Consider the following 17,511-nt stretch of genomic DNA (forward strand, 5'->3'; position numbering starts at 1 on the left):
AACTACTCTGCACTCGTTAATTTTTGTGTTTTTTGAGCGGCCATGCGTATCTAATATGTAGTTACGATGACCACACAGTCAAATGACTCGAGTGTAATGTTATGTATGGAGAATTTATTTTCCCAAGGTAATATCGTGACAGATTCCTTTATAATGCTATATGTTTAATTAATATTTAATAAGTTCTCATTTCTCTCATAAAAAAAAAAAAAAAAAATTGTAAAGAGAAATTCATCTATAATTCACTAGTGTATTGAACTATTGATAAATCAAGTAAACTAAATCAATACAACAATTCAAATGCCAAACGCCCATGGAAAAAGGTGAACCTTATATCGTAGGGAAAATTTCGCAAACAGTACACCAAGTAAAGGCCACTAATAATTCTTATACATAAAGTTCCAAACCAAACATTTCGGTACACTAAATCTGAAACTCGACCCACTATCAGTACACAACGTCAATTTTTGACACCAAAATGTCCATTATGCCCTCAGTTTTTTTTTTTTTAATAATTTTTTTTTCTGTTATTTTTTTTCCTTCTTTTTTTCTGTTATTTTTTTTTCCTTCGTTTTTATCTCTTTCTTCTTCCTTCTTCCGGGCTCACTCCCTCGCTTCCAACGCCGCCTTCCTCACCTCCACGCTCACTCCCTCGCTTCCAACGCCGCCCTTGCCCTCCAATTGGTGAGATTTATGGTCCTACAGCTTATATTTGTAACTCAGCCAATATTTAGTCATGTGAAAAGAAAGAAAGAGATAAAAACGATGGAAGAAAAAAAAATAACAGAAAAAATGAAGGAAAAAAAATAATAGAAAAAAATAACAGAAAAAATGAAGGAAAAAAAATAATAGAAAAAAATAACAGAAAAAACGAAGGAAAAAAAAATAACAGAAAAAAAAATAATAGAAAAAAATAACAGAAAAAATGAAGGAAAAAAAAATAACAGAAAAAACGAAGGAAAAAAAAATAACAGAAAAAAAAATTTATTTAAAAAAAAAAGAACGGAGGGCATAATGGACATTTTGGTGTCAAAAATTGACGTCGTGTACTGATAGTGGGTCGAGTTTCAGATTTCGTGTACCGAAATGTTTGGTTTGGAACTTTATGTATAAGAATTATAGCAAACTACATATACCCCCTTAATAGGATTTCAAAACATAAAAAACTCCACAACATTTGGTTTTGAACATTTAAGGACAAAAGTTTACACTTAAGGACAATATGCTCTCCACTTGCCACATGTCATGAGTTAATTTACTTTTTTACCCTTAACTATTTATTTTGACTTGTAACCCCTTTATAAGGATTAAGTCTTACAAATAAGGACAATCTGCTCTCCACTTGCCACATGTCATGAGTTAATTTACTTTTTTACCCTTAACTACTCATTTTGACTTCTAATCCCTTTATATTACTTTTTTTTTTTCAAAGAATAATCCGTTTATGTTTTTTTTCCCCCCTTAACTACTCCTTTTGACTTCTAATCCCTTTATATTACTTTTTTTTTCTTTTTATGAGAATAATCCATTTATGTTTTTTTTTTCTGAGAATAATTTGTTTATATTACTTTTTTTTTTCTGAGAATAATCCATTTTTGTTACTTCTCAAAAGCAAAAAAAAAAAAAAAAATCTTTCTTCTACACGTTGCTAAGAGAAAGAATCTTAGAATCTCATCACCTAATCCTACTATTGCACTCGTCCAATCTTGCTACTGCACTCGCTACACTCATACTCGTCAAGTTCTGCTACTGCACTCATCATCGCCTAATCCTGCTACTGCACTCGCCCAATCCCGCTACTGCACTCGCTGCACTCATACTCGTCCAGTTCTGCTACTGCACTTGTACTCTTGTCCTGCTACTGCACTCGTCATCGCTTAATCCTGCTACTACACTCATCCAATCCTGCTACTGCACTCGCTGCACTCATACTCGTCCAGTTCTGCTACTGCACTTTTTCCTACTTGCCGGAGCTTTTCTTCTCACTGGTTTTGTTCGATTATTTCTTGTGTCATCACCCTTTTGCACCTCCACACAGTAGGCGATTTGAACCATAAACAACGAATATCATATCATTAACATAAACCATAAACTATAAAGTAGCAGATCAATTCAATTTGAACAGTAGCAGATCATATCATTGACAACAGCCGATCATATCAAAGTAAACCACAGAACCTTAGTGATACTAAATTCATGAATCTGCTCCTCATGTATATCAAAGCAAAAAAAAAATTTAAAAAAAAAAAAAAAAAACTCTTCTTTTTACATGTTGCTAAGAGAGAGAATCTCAGAGCTCTTTGTCAAATTTCTTTTTCTTCTTTATTGCTAAATGTGTCATTGGTTCAGTAGTAGGAGCAGTAACAGTAGCAGTATCAGGAGCAGTAATAGTAGCAGTAGCAGTAGCAGGAGCACTAACAGTAGCAGAAGCAATAGTAGTATCAGGAGCAGTAGTAGTAGCAGAAGCAGTAGTAGTAGCAGGAGCGGGAGCAGGAGCAGGAGCAGTAGCAGGACCACTAGCAGTTACAGTAGCAGGAGCAATAATCACAATAGCAGTAGCAGGAGCAATTAGATCTGTCAATCCATGAATGACAAATCAATTCAATTTGAACACTAGCAGATCATATCATTGACAATTGTCGATCATATCATTGAACAAATTGGAGATCATATCACTGAACAGTAGCAAAGCATATCATTTACATAAACTATAAACTATATAGTAGCATATCAATCCAATTTAGCATATCATATCACTGAACAGTAGCACAACAGTAGCATATCATTGACATAAACTATAATTGGCCTTTCAAAAATCCTTCCAGGAAACTTTCATAGAGTGGATTTGCTTTTAACAAATCTAAATGCATTTTTCACTTGGGTAATTGTAGACAGGGTAGTATTAAGCATTTAACTTCATAATTAAGGTAATAATAATACAGTACTGATGCAAACCTAATGATATAAACCTTGTCAGAAGTGGAAGATCTGAAAACTACATTATGGACGAGATTCGAGTGGAATTTGCACATTATAACTATAGTGAAACCCTGAACTATATATCAATGCACACTTCATATATAGAAAATCTTGATCATTTATGTGCTTGTTTATCTAGGGAAGGGCCGCAGGGGTAGCATATCTAAAAGAAGGGGATGAAACATTAAATAATTCAAGTCCTGAATTCCACTCGATTTTGTTGAGAAACTTTACTTAGAAAGGGAATCAGTAACCAAAACATGAACTAGTTAAAAGATCTCATTGTTCAACTTTAAGGTCCCTTATAATCTGTATATACCATTGAAAACCTGCAAGTACTACAATTCTATTTTAAATAATTTGAACCATTCTATCAACAAAAGGCTCTATCAACGAAAGGCTCTTATTGTTCAACTTTCAGGTCCCATATATTCTGTATGTACCATTGAGGACCTGCAAGTATTTCTATTTAAAATCATTTGAACTATTCTATCAACAAAAGGCTGTCATAGCATGGCAGAGTATATAGAATCCGAAGGTGCTATATATACCATGGTATATATATACCATGTATTGCTTAATTTCCCATACTTCCTTAGCAAACAATTTAAAAATACTAATCAAAAGTGCAGAATTCAAGCATCACGGAGAAGAGATTTCTTCTACACATATATGGCAGACAACGATCCAAGATGTGTCATCTCTACCAGATTAGATAAGTTAAAATGCTCATACAGTCATGTCAGATTGGTCCCTTTTGGAGTTATACACTATAGTGCTATGCCTCTTGGAAAATTTCAATCAGTTTAGTATTGCTACTTTCAAAAGGAGAGGTCGAATAAGAATCACACCGGTCGAATAAGAATCAAAAGCAGTAAAATGTTCATACAAGCATTTTCACAAACACTTGGTGTGCGCACTTTGGTGCACATCATATTAAGCTGAGATAAAAACCAAAAAGAAACTACAGAGCTCTCGATTGAAATGCAGCAAGAACAAAGCACCAGTAGAAAGCAACACTAGCACCCATAAATCAATAGAAATGCAGCAAAATCACCACACAAGCAATCAGACAAGCATTTTCGCTGCTACTGCTAATTCGAAGAAACATGAACGAAGGCAGCGAAATTGGAGTAAGGGCTTACCTTATCGACCTCCATTGAAGCCAAATTCGAGCTGAGCACGGGCTAACTGCTACTGTTGGGCGTTGGGTTTTCTGTTTTGGCGTTGGCTCCATCGTTTGGTTTAGGTTTTCATTGGGTCAGTGGCAATATCTGTAAATTGTGATGAAACTCGAGTATTTTAGTCATTTTCTATTAAAATTGAGAGTCAGGCTTTCATCATTTGACTTTTGGGCCTGGACTTATGTCCTTATTTGTATAAATCTTATTGAATGTGGGTTTTCTGTGTTTACATCTTTGGTCATGTGCTACTATGTAATTTTCTATAAGAATTATTAGTGGTCTTTACTTGGTGTACTGTTTGCGAAATTTTCCCTATATCGTATGATGTATCCATTGAGAGGGTCATTAAAAATGGTAATTAAAGGATTCGAAATTGGAGGAGGCCCTGATCCCTTGGGGTAGCCCACCAACCCGGCCCGTTGTCTAAGCACACAAGAGTGAGCGTGATATTGAGGCCACTAGCAGTAGCGCCAGTCTGAGGTCGCCGCCGTGTGTTGCTTGGAGTAATGGCGACTGAGAATAATAAGTCCAAGTGGTCCTCAGCCCCCAAGTCCAAGAAGGGAAAGACTCGTTACCTTCCTCACAACGTCAGTTCTCTCTCTCTCTCTCTTGAAATTGAAATTGAAATTTTGAGGTTTGTTAATCGTCTGAAACTCTGAATTGTGTGGTGGTGGTCTCAGAGGTCGGTGAAGAAGAAAGGGTCGTATCCTTTACACCCGGGCGTGGAAGGATTCTTTATCACTTGTGATGGTGGCAGGGAGCGCCAGGCCTCTCATGAAGCTCTCAACGTTATAGACTCGGTACTGGGTTCTGCTTGTTTTCGATACTTTGGTTTGCTAATATCCCCATTACTAGAAATTGTTCCAGTCATCGGTTTTGGACTGAGGGACACCTTTATATTAACTGGCTTTATGGAGATTTAAGAAAAGTAGGTTATGAAAGCTGGGTCTCTGAAATTGGGGAATATGATTTTGTTGTTTAATTGCTTTCGGGTATGCATGAATGCAAAGTTACACATTAGTTGACCAATAAGTTCAAAATCGGGCAAATCCATGATGCAAAAATGCTTTTTATTTTGTTGTTTTGATCTTCTATTCGTATTTTCTGTTTGCTGGGAAAGAGTGGAGGTTGATTCAGCAAAATCAGAGTTTTAAATAAGTTGTTAGACACAGTTTCTCTGATTTATTATGAAATCAGTCTCGACATTGGTTCTATTGTCTTTAGTAGGCCAAATGGATACTACCATTTAACCATCATTCATGTTATTGTAAGATTTATGCTTGTGCATGGCATACGTCCTTGTGTACCCATGCACTGCAATTTGGAGAAAACAAGTGTAGCTTAAGCTTTATTTGGCTACTGATGGGACCAAAGTGAGTGATCTGCAAAACAATCTTGGTTGTCCGTATCAATATTTTTTTTTTATTTTTTTTTTTTCTTTGCCTTCCATATTATTTCTTTGAAATCTTGAGCAATTATGGATCAGAGGAAACCTTCATCCTATTTCTTGTCCTTTATGGTTCTTGTTCAGATCTTGATAGGATAAATTAGTTACTGTTATTTGTGATTATGCATGGAATCAAAATACTGATTACCTTGTGAAGCCCAAGAGTTGGTGTCATGGAATATGGACAATGATTTTTCTCTTCAATATTTTGTTCCTAGTTGTTAATTGTCTGCAAGAATCTGATCTGTTGGACTGTTTTGGTTTGTCTTGCAGTTTTTTGAAGAGCTTGTACAGGGGAAGGATTCAGGGATAAATCTTTCTGAGGCACCCAGTAAACCTTTAAATAAAAAAATCAAGTTCACATACTCTGATTCTTCTAGTAGTGATGATGATAATGATGATGATAAGAAAGAGGAGGGAGAAACTGAGGAACCTGTTGAAGACAAGGAGGTGGTCAAGGAAGAAAATAAATCTGATACTTGTAGAGATGATGATGGTAGTCATGATAATCAAATAAGTGAGACATCAGATCTCGAGAAGAAAGACAATGCTCTCTGTGAAAATAAACCAGAGGAAGATACTAAAGACGACAAAGAGGGTAGTATAAGTAAAGAGATTTCTGCAAAAGAAGGTGAAGAGCCACCAGCAAAGAAACAATGTCTAGGAACAGATTCTTCAAAAAGGATCCCGGATAAAGTAGAAGAGAAGTCCATTGATAAACTAATTGATGATGAGCTCCGAGAACTTAAAGATAAGAACAAGGTGAACTTCAAACTCCATGCAATATAGTTCTTTCTGGAATAGAAATCTAGCTGATGATCATGTGTTTTGTAAGAGTGTTGTTTTGCACCAGGCTTTTTGTTTTTTTTTTGTTTTTCTCAGATTATAACTCTTTTTCTTGTGGTTAATATGGCTCACTTTTTTTGTTTGCACACTTATCTTTTCTCCTCTGCATTAGCTTGCATCAAAAATAGATCCTTGACTGCGCATCTGTCAAGAGTTTTCCATTACTATTTAGTTGTTCATGCGTCTAATTGTTTTCTGCTAGTGCAAATGTATAAACTACACTGTTCTCTTGTTTCATTGTATAGTACCTACAGTTATATGTAATAGTTTTACCTACATCAGTCTCACTCGCTTTTGTAATAGTTTAACCAGAACCTGCTAACCAAGCAGGTTTAAGAATGCATGTTGGGTATTAGTTTAGAGTTGCTTCAAGTTAAGATGTTTGGATATCTTGGCAGTCTCTTTATCTGTGTCGACAACAGAGGGAGGGTATTGTTATGTAATTATTTATCATCAAATGATGTACGGAGATGTTATTGCACCCCTCCGCTCTTATAATAACTATATTTTCAGATCTACCTCAGCACCTAAGGCCCCCCTCCACACCATTCCACCACACCACTAAAGACACACTTTCTACCTCGTCTTGGTCAAAAAATTTGGGACATGGATTTTGCAATTTGGAATTTAAGGGCTTGTGGTTTGGTTGCAAAAGATCAATTGCATTCGTATTTGAGGATTCTCACATTCATTGTTGTATTTCCTCTGGCTTCAGTATCCAGTGTCATGGTTGGATCATCTGGGTTGTTGTATGGACTGTACCATTAGGATTAAGGCTTGACAAACTATCATGATTTCTAAAGCGAAGTTGAGGAAAAACAGAAGTCCATAATCCCCAAATATGGACATAATCCCCAAACAGAAGTGGTAGCACTTAGCATCAACATGGAACAAAGATGGAACTGAATGAAGCAAAAGATGGAGCTTGACAGTGAACATAGTCATAAGGTGGGGACTCTGTGGTGTGGGAAGATATAGATAGAGGCAGCACAGTTGTCTCATCTTTGTGTTTCTCTACTTTGAATTTTTTTTCTAAATTATTTGTATTGTGGTTAATGTAGTTTGGAAAACTAAATTAATAAACGAGAAAGTGAACTGCAGATCGACTTTGAAACTACAGAGTCATTTGTTATGGTTATTGATCATCTTGACAACTATTATTGAATCATCTTGGTGAACAAGAACAAGTCTTTCTGCTAGTAAACATACTCGTCCTAGTCTCCATCTCATTTTTTTTTATGCACCATCAGCATATTATTGTTCATGGGTTTGTTTTAGTTAGTTGTAGATTTATATAGATTTTTTGTCATTGTTGTCACTTTCCATATATCTGATAGTATCTGGGTGAGATGATCTTTTAATTCCCCTTGCCATTGGTTTCATCAAAAAGTTTCATATTTTCAAATGTTAACCGGTCTATGTCATCTTTTAGGAATTGCTTCTCATGTATCTGTTGGATTATTTTGTAGAGGCGCTTTGTCAACCTTGAGTCAGGTTGTAATGGTGTCGTCTTCGTTCAAATGCGGAAGAGAGATGGAGATCCTGGCCCCAAAGATATTGTACAGCATATGATGACATCTGCTGCTGCAACGAGGAAACACATGTCGAGGTTGATGTATTGCTTATTAGGTTAACTTACAAAGAACATGTAGAAAACTGATCTCAAATAGGTTGGTGCAAGCTAACTTTCATGCTGGTTTCATATATAGGTTTATCTTAAGGGTATTACCTGTCGAAGTATCGTGCTATGCTTCGGAAGAGGAGATTTCCAGAGCAATTAAACCTCTTCTTGCACAATATTTTCCCTTGGAAACTCAGAGTCCTCGGAAGGTAAGACTATATTTCATCGTTTCTCATCTCTCTTTTCATGATAGTTTGGTTTTTAAGACTGCCTTAAGTGTTAATCTCTTCATTAAGACACATGAACTTACACTGTTCACACATTTCAATTTATTAGTTACTGCTGGAAATGCTGTCTCCACTTACTCGATTTAGCCAAAGTTTAGATTATGTTGCCTGCTGGCAGGGAGAGCTTCTCTATGGGTTTTTTTTTTCTTTTCTTTTCTTTTCTTTTTTTTCACTTTTACATGCTTTAGATTTTATTCTATTTTGTTAAAACTCAGATTATACGATAGAAAGATAAATCCAGTTGATTGTGGGACCATGTTGAGTGATAGATAGAAGTTTTTTATTTTTTTTTATTTTGAGGAGGATAGATAGAAGTTTTTGGAGGGACAAAAAAGTGACTGGGTCATTTGGATAAGAAAAATAACTCAATAAGAGAATGTGATGTGGCAAGAACTGGATCTTTTGTTGGAAACTGTTCAATTTTGGGCATCCGTTGCTTCATTATTCAGAAATAGTTTCTTCCATGCTACTCTGTGGTTTAAGCTCATGTGAATTTTGTTGATTCATTGTTTGCTACTCTTCTGCAATGACCAAAACCTGTACTGAGCAGCCTAGCAAATTTAGAGTGATGTACTTTGTTATTAAACAAAAGTACGATTGTCGTCGCCCCACCCCAAAAACCAAAAACAACGTACATATCAAAAAGATCGGATCATAGTGTTGTTTGAATTGGTTTTGCTTCAAGCATAACTAGAATATTTATCTGTTTAATATCCTGAGATGGTTTCTAAGTTTACTTGATCTTCTGACAGTTTGCAGTACTTTACGGAGCACGGGCAAATACGGGTATTGATAGGATGAAAATCATAGATGCAGTGGCAAAATCCGTGCCTGAACCTCACAAAGTTGACCTTAGCAACCCTGATTTGAACATTGTAGTTGAAATTTGCAAGGTACTTGGATCTTTTCCTGCAAGTCTTGTTTTCTTACTAAGTTCATTGTTGCTTGCTTACTTGCTGAGATGGTAACATGAAGTGCATGAAATTTAGTATTTTGGGTTTTACTTTAGAGTGATATATGCATTTTCATCTTATCATTTATTTCCCCTTCTGTGCAATTTCAAGATTTTCATTCATAGGCTATTGTATTCTTGCTTTCCCTCTTGCAAAATAATGGGTGCTACTTAGTCCGTGGACCTAGAATTATCTATATTTACTTACAAGAAAGAAGCATTACCTTTAAGTTACATGTGTTTAGATTGTTGTGCTATATAATATGCTGCTTCTTCACTATGATGTAGTCTAATTTCGCATTTTGCTTTCATTTGCAGACTATTTGCTTGATTGGTGTTGTTGAAAATTATAAGCAGTTGGCCAAGTACAACCTGAGGCAGCTCACATCACCTAAGCCATAGGAATTTGTTCTTTTACTGAAGCTGGATTTGGTTCCTTACATGTAATGCATCATTCTGGTAGTTATATCACAGAAATGATCTGGATTTGAAACACGAGAACCGAGAACTCATTTGCTTGGCATTGTAGAAGTTAGCCTCTTAGTCAAGTTCCTTTTTTTTCTTTTTGGCCGAGTTATGTTGTTTCAATTTGTATTTGACATTTTCAATTCCTCTTACTCATGATAACAGAGTTTTAGAAGCGTGGATTCTCTTATTATATTGTTGGGTTGAGAAATATGCACCATGATGCTGGTGTTTTTCAATTGATATTAGGGTTTAGGGTTTAGAAGTGACCTAAAATTTGATGATCATAATTGTTGCTGTACTGTTGGAGAAGGATGATCTAAAAACCCTGGCATTTGCAGATTGCTTTTGCTAATTGACTTGGACTTCGCAAAGCCCTTTATGAACTTCTGAGACTGAAGAAAAACATGCTAAATATGCAGGTCATGGAATTGACCTAAAATTTGATGATCGTTTGAGAAGGATGATCTAAAATACTCTGCTAATTTCAAATTGCTTTTGCCAATTGACTTGGAGCTAACAAAGCCCTTTATGAACTTCCGAGACTGAAGAAACGGATGGTAGATCGATATGCAGGTCCCCTGTTAACCAAAATCTATGATTATTGATACCGTGAATCCACTCCTTCCCTATGAAAAAAGCATGGGGATTGAAAATTACGGATTTAAAGTGTTCCCCTACTTTCTTTGTGCACTTGCTTTGCTAAATAGCATGAATTTATCTTAACTTAACGAAAGCTTCTGGTTGTTGGCTTCCGAAAACAGTGACCTTTTCTTTTGTGTTCGTTATGTAACTTTTGAGCAAAAATGTAACTTTTGGTGCAGGCTTTATGAAACTGATATGGAATTCATACCCATTTTATTAAGAACTTATTTGTTTCAATTGAACACTTTCAATCAAATCCTCTGACCGAGCTTGGTGACACCGAAATTTTCGTACTTCAGTTTTTTAATCAAGGAAAGTATCAGAGTATCTATCAAAGCACATAGAATGAATCAGTACTCCAACTCTGAATTAATGTCTACACCTTTTGAATATAACAAGGTCCTTCAAATTTCTCATTTGTAAAGAGAAAACAACAAGAACAAAATGAACGAATGGAACACACTGAATGAGAAACCGAATCATTAATCCTACACTGAAGACTCCTTGCATCTCAATTAAGCATTTGGAGGCTTGTACAACTTCTCCACCATCTTCCTATATTCTGCAAGAGACATAGAGAGACACAGCATTAGTCAGACACTGTTTATCATGTAAAACTATTTGAAAACTAAAACAAATGAAGTAGTAAAAGGAGACCCAAGATTTACCTTCTTGATTGCTCCACAGTTGTGCTGCTTGGGGGTTCAAAGGTGAGCTAGTGTTTGGTTCTGTAATTCACATCAAATTTCATAACTAGGTTAACAATAGCTCGACGATCCAAGTAGTATTTCACACGGCAGCACAGACAGAGAAAACCAGTAAGAGATTACCTCCGAGAAGACTCTGGATCGATAAGAGGATGGTTCTCACATCATAAGCCGAAGACCATTTATCCTGCAATTGGTTTCGAAGGCACACATCAGATCAAATCATTGCGGAAATAAAACACCATTGTAGACTAGTATCGGTAGCAGTAAAGTACCTGAAGAATATCCAAGCAAATGTGGCCGCGGACATCGACATTGGGATGGTAACAGAAAGACTCGAACTTGACCTTGGGAGGCTTAAAGGGATAGTCATTGGGGAAAGAAAGGGACAATCTGTATTGAGTCCCTTCGAAAACTGTCTCTTTGCTTCCATTGATGGTCCCTTTCCAGCAGAATATGTTGTCTTCTTCAGGGAATGCAGATATCCCCGAATCTCCACCCATCTATAATTCAATTTTCAATCAATTACCAAAAACCCTAAAATCTCAAAACCCCCAAAATTCACAAAGAATTAGTACGCAGTGACTCACCATTAACGCCATCAACTCAGATTGAAGCCTGTTGTAAGCATATAAATCAAGATCAGAAACCTTGAAAACCAAGACCCACAATCAAGCAAGCAAGCAAAACCCTAAGAAACTGAGCATGCGAAATTGGGATTCACCTTTTGAGAACCGACTGTGAATCGGCGGTCTTCGCCGGCGCCTGAGATTTCTTCGACGGAGTGGTGCCTGTGGCCCCTGGGACGTTGTCTTGGTTCACAGAAGCCATCGCCGTCTGAGATCTTAGAGAGAGAGAGAGAGAGAGAGAGATGGGAGAGAGGGTTGAGGGTTGGGTTTAAAACGCTGCGAGTGTGGAGGTAAACGGCGTCGTAGAGAGGAGCTTGGTAGGGTATTCAAAAATTTTCGAACGTTGCAATGACGGTGCGTCATATATTCTAATAATCTAATCGGTCTTTCCTTCTTTATCTTCAACGGCTAGTAATGTACAGAAATGGGTAAACTTTTTTCTCTCTTTCCCTTTTTTGCTTTATTTCTAGGGCCAACTGATTTTCCACCCTAATACTTTTTTTATTTAAAAATGGGTTTGGAACCTAGCCTAATTGGGAGACTCAGCCTTACACCCGTTATTATTATTAATAATAGTAGTAATAGCGTACATCGAGGGAGACATAGAGCCTAAATCTCGAGTACTAGTACATGAATCTTCCACCCTATACTATTTAGTCATTAGTTAGATCCATGACACTTGAGTACAAATCTGGCATGGATTTATTTGTTCTAACTCTCTTTTATTTATATACATTCGATAATACAATTTATTACTCATTGTTAACTTTACTTATGACCTCATTGCTCTTTCATGATTTTTGTTATCATGAACAAAGTCTCTGAAGAAGTTCTAGATTTACTTGGTGTAAAAGTGGTTGTGGGGGGTGGTCAACAAATTTGGACCTGCAATAGGGGGCACAACGACCAGGTATAACATCTCATTCTGACTTATTTGATTACACTCGACTGAGAAATATATTGACTTAGGCATCGGAGGGTTTTTTGCAGGTGCCCCCTCCTCTTCGAAACGATTGTCGAAACATTAGTCAACAAATAAAGGATGCTTCTCTATTGTTCTTGATCTCTCACTCCAGTCCGCATTCATTGGCGAGTCAAAATCCTCTTCAGAATTTTTCGTCACCAACAAGTGGAACCGTCTGTGGGAAACACTTTTCCCTAAAAAGTGATGGTGGGAGCTGCACCTCAAGGAGTCCCATTTTCATCATTAAGGACTGGGAATGATGGAATACAAACCCCGAACGAAGTTGGGCAAGGATGAGACGTGTCAACCATGAACCCCAATGTCCAACAATCGCATTCGGATAATGATTCCTCCCAGATATGCCCTCTATACAAGAATCTGTTACGCGATCTTGTTACAAGACTCAAAGATGAAATTCGTATCGAGGAGAGGCGAAACCTAGGTAACATAGACTAGTGTTTTTTCCTTTAGCGAGCACCTTAATTTTGATTTCACCTTTTTGTATTTGAAATATTTATGAGACCGGTGGCCAAAACAAACCTATGAGGTCGGTGCTCGAAGTGAATCCATGAGGCCTGTGATCAAAGTGAATCCATGAGGCCGGTGGTCGAAATGAATACATGAGGCTAGTGGTCAAAATGTAAACGCAAGGCTGGTGGCCGAATTGAAGCTTTAAGGCTAGTGGCTGAATTGAAGTGAATCCATAAGGCCAGTGGCTGAATTGAATACCCGGTGGTCGAAATGTAAATGCAGGGCCGATGGCCGAAAATAATACATGAGGCCAGTGGCAGAAAGCACAAGGCCGGTGGCCGAAATGTATGTGTGAGGCCGGTGGTCGAAATGAATACAGGAGGCTAGTGACCAAATGTATGTGTGAGGCTGGTGGCTGAGAGGAGTGCATGAGGCCAGTGGCCGAAATGCATGTGTGTGGCTAGTGGCAAAGAAGAACCAAGAGGAATGTGTTAGGCCAGTGGCCGAAATGAATATAGGAGGCCAGTGGCCAAAATAGATACCTAAGGCTGATGGCCAAAATGAATAAAATGTTGTCTATTAGACTCAGAGAGAAATGGGAGCAGCTCTGTGTCCCATGCAGAAATTAACTCTTTCCCTTAAGAAGCAACCCATGAATTCATCATATACGGTTTGATCTCAAACTCTTGGTACTCTGAACATACTTGTGTTTTTCATTGTTATTGAGCTTCCCGTAAATGCTGATCCTTGGTAAGGGCGCCAATGATATATTGGCAACCAATCGTTTTTCTTCTTGTACTTATGAGTGCACAACAAAGGAAAACATGAGGCCAGTTAGTTGTAAAATTAAAAAAATTAAAAAAAAGAAGTTGTCTGTGAGAAAAAGGCTCTCGACGAGGGAAAAGCGCTTAACAAGGAAAAAGCTCTCAGCGAGGAATAAAACTCTCCACGAGGAAAAGGCTCTCAGCGAGGGAAAAAGCGCTCGGCGAGGAAAAAGCTCTCAACAAAGAAAAGTCTCTCAGCGAGGAAAAAAGCTCTTGATGAGGAAAAGGATCTCAGCAAGAAAAAGACTCTCGATGAGGGAAAAACTCTTGACAAAGAAAAAGGCTATCGGCGAAGAAAAGGCTCTCGGTAAGGAAAATAGCTCTCGGCGAGGTAAAAATTCTCTACTAGAAAAAAAACTCTTGACAAAGAAAAAGGCTATCAGCGAAGACAAGGCTCTCGGTAAGGAAAATAGCTCTCGGCGAGGTAAAAATTCTCTACTAGAAAAAAAACTCTTGATGAGGAAAAAGTACTCGACAAGGAAGTGAACTCTCGAGGGAGGCGTAGACTCGAAAAGAAAATGCTCGAGGAGGCGACCACGCCTAATGCTCAAGGTTTGAGGTGACAACCGCATCGAGGCTAGAAGGAGAAGGAGATCGTGCGGCATCAAAAGCAAGGGAACCTCTCAGTTGGGCTCAAGTTTTGGCCAAATTTAGAAATTTTCTCCTAGAATGGGTATCCAAAGAGAAAATTTAGAGGCATTGTGGGGGTAGTCAACAAATTTGGACCCGCAATCATGACAAATAACTCCGCCATGAATATCAGAATGATTACAGCCACGAATAAGGTGATAATTATGATCATAAATGCAGCAATGATGACGACCATAAAGCACGGCAATGATAACAGCCATAAAGCTCGGCACATAAAGCTCGATGTTAATTACAGGTATAAAGACGGTAGTAATCACGACTTATGACCTAAGCCGCCTCACACCTATAAATATGGGGCACGACGACCAGGTATAACATCTCATTCCAACTTATTTGATTACACTCGACTGAGAAATATATTGATTTAGGCATCGGAGGGTTTTCTGCAGGTGCCCCCCCCCTCCTCTTTGAAACGATGGTCAAAACATCAGTCAACAAACAAATGAAGCTTCTCTATTGTTCCTGGTCTCTCGCTCCAGTCCGCATTCATTGGTGAGTCAAAATCCTCTTCAGAAATTTTCATCACCAACAATGATTTATTTTATTTTTTAAAACAATATGATTTATTTTTTTTCAAATTGACTGCATGATTTATTCATTTTATTTTCAAAAGTCAAAACTGTTGCTTTAGAATCATCCACTAATACACGAGTAGACTGGACAACTAAAAAATATAAATAAAAAAGAAAACAATATTTGTCTAAATTATGTAAGGCCCTAACGTGAAATGTTTAAATTTTTATTTTAAGGAATTAATTGATTAAGACCAAAACTCATGTGTGAAAACAGTTTATTTGTTTCTCAAACCACGTGATCTCCCACCGTTTTTCAAAACTACGGCATAATCCATTGTTTTGGCTTTCAAAACCATCAATCTAGAATCATCCCCCATTCTATAAAAGGGAGTCAAGACAAGGGGGTTGAGCACTCAAGTCTTCATTCTCATTGTCTAGCTAATGGCTTTGTTAAGTTTATTTTTCACAACAAAAATGTTGATAGTCGATGTTTTTGAAAGCGCACAATGTCAAGATGAAAAGGAAGATGATGCAACTGAGAATATTTATTGTTGTAGCTAAATCAATCATCGAATCAATGATTTACTAGATCAAGGAGAGAGGTATAGTGAATATCTTATTTGAACATAGTTCTATGCATCTTATTTAACCGAACAAAACAAGGAACTAAAAATAGCTAAATTCTTCATCTTATATACATCTTACTAGGTAAATCCTTCCTCTAGGCATGTGCCTTTCCTGAACGATCCACACAGGGTGCCAGGAGTCCTTAGGACGTTCTAGTGCTCACCCCGCAGCGCCTTGATTGTCTCTAGGGTAGCCTTCGAGAGTGGATCTTTTAGAGGCTCTTGGTGTTCCATGTTGCTTGATGGGATGAAAGGGAATCAACGTGCTTTGGGATTGGTTTGAAGGTTGGTGGCCAGAAAGCTATAGCAGCTAATTAAATTATCTAGTACTCTCTGTCTCAATATGTTTAATCCTCCCTATATTTCTTTTGCAAATGTCTAATTTGTCTTAAAGGGGGTAATCCTTGATTCTCAATTGAAGATTGAGCAACTGACTGAAGTATATTGGCCTCCCTAACAATATAAGGAAGGCATAATTGTTTTTCTTTTTTTTTGTCGACTAAAGAAAATAAAAGAGTTTTTTCTAGTTTGACCTCCAAATTTGATATTTGGACCTCCAACTTTTTTGAATTGTTAATAGACTTTGTCAAATTATGTGAAAAGACAAATAAGGACAAAGTGAGGAAAATGGAGAAAAAAAAATACTCTTCTTACCTCTCCCAAATATAACATTCAATTAATTTTTTTTTTTTTTGGAATTTTTTTATATTGCCATATAGTTTTATAATTTTCCTAAAACAATTAAGTAAAAATAATAATTTCCATAACATGGCTCATCATTTAATACCAAAGTAAATTCAAAACAATCTGATTTGGAATTTCCTTGAACTAAATTCATTGAATATTATGATATAGTTATTACTCGATCTTCCAACCAAAAACCCTTGAAATCCTTCGAGAACCAACCCTTTGATTAATTTTGGTTGAGGAAATACATACTCATAAGAGAGCAATATCATGTGATTTTGATTCATTTTTCTTCTCGTGGTTGAAGATAGAGATAAAAAGTAGAGTAACATATTATTGTATCTCATGTTCAAGGGTGTTTTGTCAAAAATAAGGAGGCCTACTTAGCTTTTCAAGTATTCATTCTAAAAAGTAAATTAGAGGTGTAATAAGTATAGGAGGTCCAAATAGCAAATTTGGAGATCCAACTAGAACCACCCCAAAATAAAATTACGAGGAAAACCCTCTGATACGAATGAAGGCATAATTGTTTTTTTTTCTTTCTTCTTTTTCTTTGAAAACCGGCAAAGGTTACCATTTGATTGGAGTGGTGCCACTCCTCCCTACTATATTATTATTCAAATTTGGATAGTACACCAAATGGGGCCTGAACCTCGCAAAGATATACATTCATCCTCCATAAGAACATCCTGAACATTACAACAACCTCTTCTTCTAACTCTCTGATATGTTAAAAGTACGTAGCACGCTATTTAACCCTATAAAAATATCAATTGTCAATATAGAATAAGTAGGGATCATTCAAGCTGGGGATTGAGGGTACACAAGTAATCACGTAACAAATAAAGAATTAAAGTATAGTATAATAATATTATTCATGAAATATAAACACAAAGAATCAAAGAATCATGAAATTGTAAATTATGGGGTTTTAGGTTTTGTAAGGCAACTAACTTTTGGTCATCAATCATGTAAGAAACACACTATTTACATGGCCAAGGCTAAAAATTG

The 17,511-nt window shown here is 36.9% G+C and overlaps 2 protein-coding genes across 2 annotated transcripts; one reads left to right on the plus strand and one right to left on the minus strand.

The window, feature by feature from the left end:
- The first annotated feature begins 4,563 nt into the window (after positions 1–4,563).
- On the plus strand, positions 4,564–10,029 carry LOC133734312 (uncharacterized). Its single transcript, XM_062161927.1, has 7 exons — positions 4,564–4,750; positions 4,844–4,963; positions 5,884–6,372; positions 7,926–8,065; positions 8,166–8,286; positions 9,117–9,257; positions 9,635–10,029. Exons 1-7 carry the CDS (start codon positions 4,670–4,672, stop codon positions 9,716–9,718), a joined length of 1,176 nt encoding a protein of 391 aa, XP_062017911.1. The 5' UTR covers positions 4,564–4,669; the 3' UTR covers positions 9,719–10,029.
- Positions 10,030–10,791: 762 nt separating this feature from the next.
- LOC133732484 (ubiquitin-conjugating enzyme E2 20) lies at positions 10,792–12,048 on the minus strand. Its single transcript, XM_062160047.1, has 6 exons — positions 11,858–12,048; positions 11,724–11,751; positions 11,409–11,636; positions 11,257–11,320; positions 11,095–11,154; positions 10,792–10,988 (listed from the first exon to the last, which is right to left on the minus strand). Exons 1-6 carry the CDS (start codon positions 11,962–11,964, stop codon positions 10,942–10,944), a joined length of 534 nt encoding a protein of 177 aa, XP_062016031.1. The 5' UTR covers positions 11,965–12,048; the 3' UTR covers positions 10,792–10,941.
- Positions 12,049–17,511: the final 5,463 nt, after the last annotated feature.

Source organism: Rosa rugosa, chromosome 2 (genome assembly GCF_958449725.1).
Source record: "Rosa rugosa chromosome 2, drRosRugo1.1, whole genome shotgun sequence".
Lineage (NCBI taxonomy): Eukaryota > Viridiplantae > Streptophyta > Magnoliopsida > Rosales > Rosaceae > Rosa > Rosa rugosa.

What these genes read in the sequence shown, in the direction of transcription:
- LOC133734312 (XM_062161927.1), top strand. Translation starts at nt 4,670, where the DNA reads ATGGCGACTGAGAATAATAAGTCCAAGTGGTCCTCAGCCCCCAAGTCC. An exon ending in CTCGTTACCTTCCTCACAAC is followed by an intron (nt 4,751 to 4,843) that starts GTCAGTTCTCTC and finishes TGGTGGTCTCAG; the next exon opens with AGGTCGGTGAAGAAGAAAGG. An exon ending in AACTTAAAGATAAGAACAAG is followed by an intron (nt 6,373 to 7,925) that starts GTGAACTTCAAA and finishes ATTATTTTGTAG; the next exon opens with AGGCGCTTTGTCAACCTTGA.
- LOC133732484 (XM_062160047.1), bottom strand. Translation starts at nt 11,964, where the DNA reads ATGGCTTCTGTGAACCAAGACAACGTCCCAGGGGCCACAGGCACCACT. An exon ending in TTTGCTTGGATATTCTTCAG is followed by an intron (nt 11,321 to 11,408) that starts GTACTTTACTGC and finishes AACCAATTGCAG; the next exon opens with GATAAATGGTCTTCGGCTTA. An exon ending in ACTGTGGAGCAATCAAGAAG is followed by an intron (nt 10,989 to 11,094) that starts GTAAATCTTGGG and finishes TGTCTCTTGCAG; the next exon opens with AATATAGGAAGATGGTGGAG.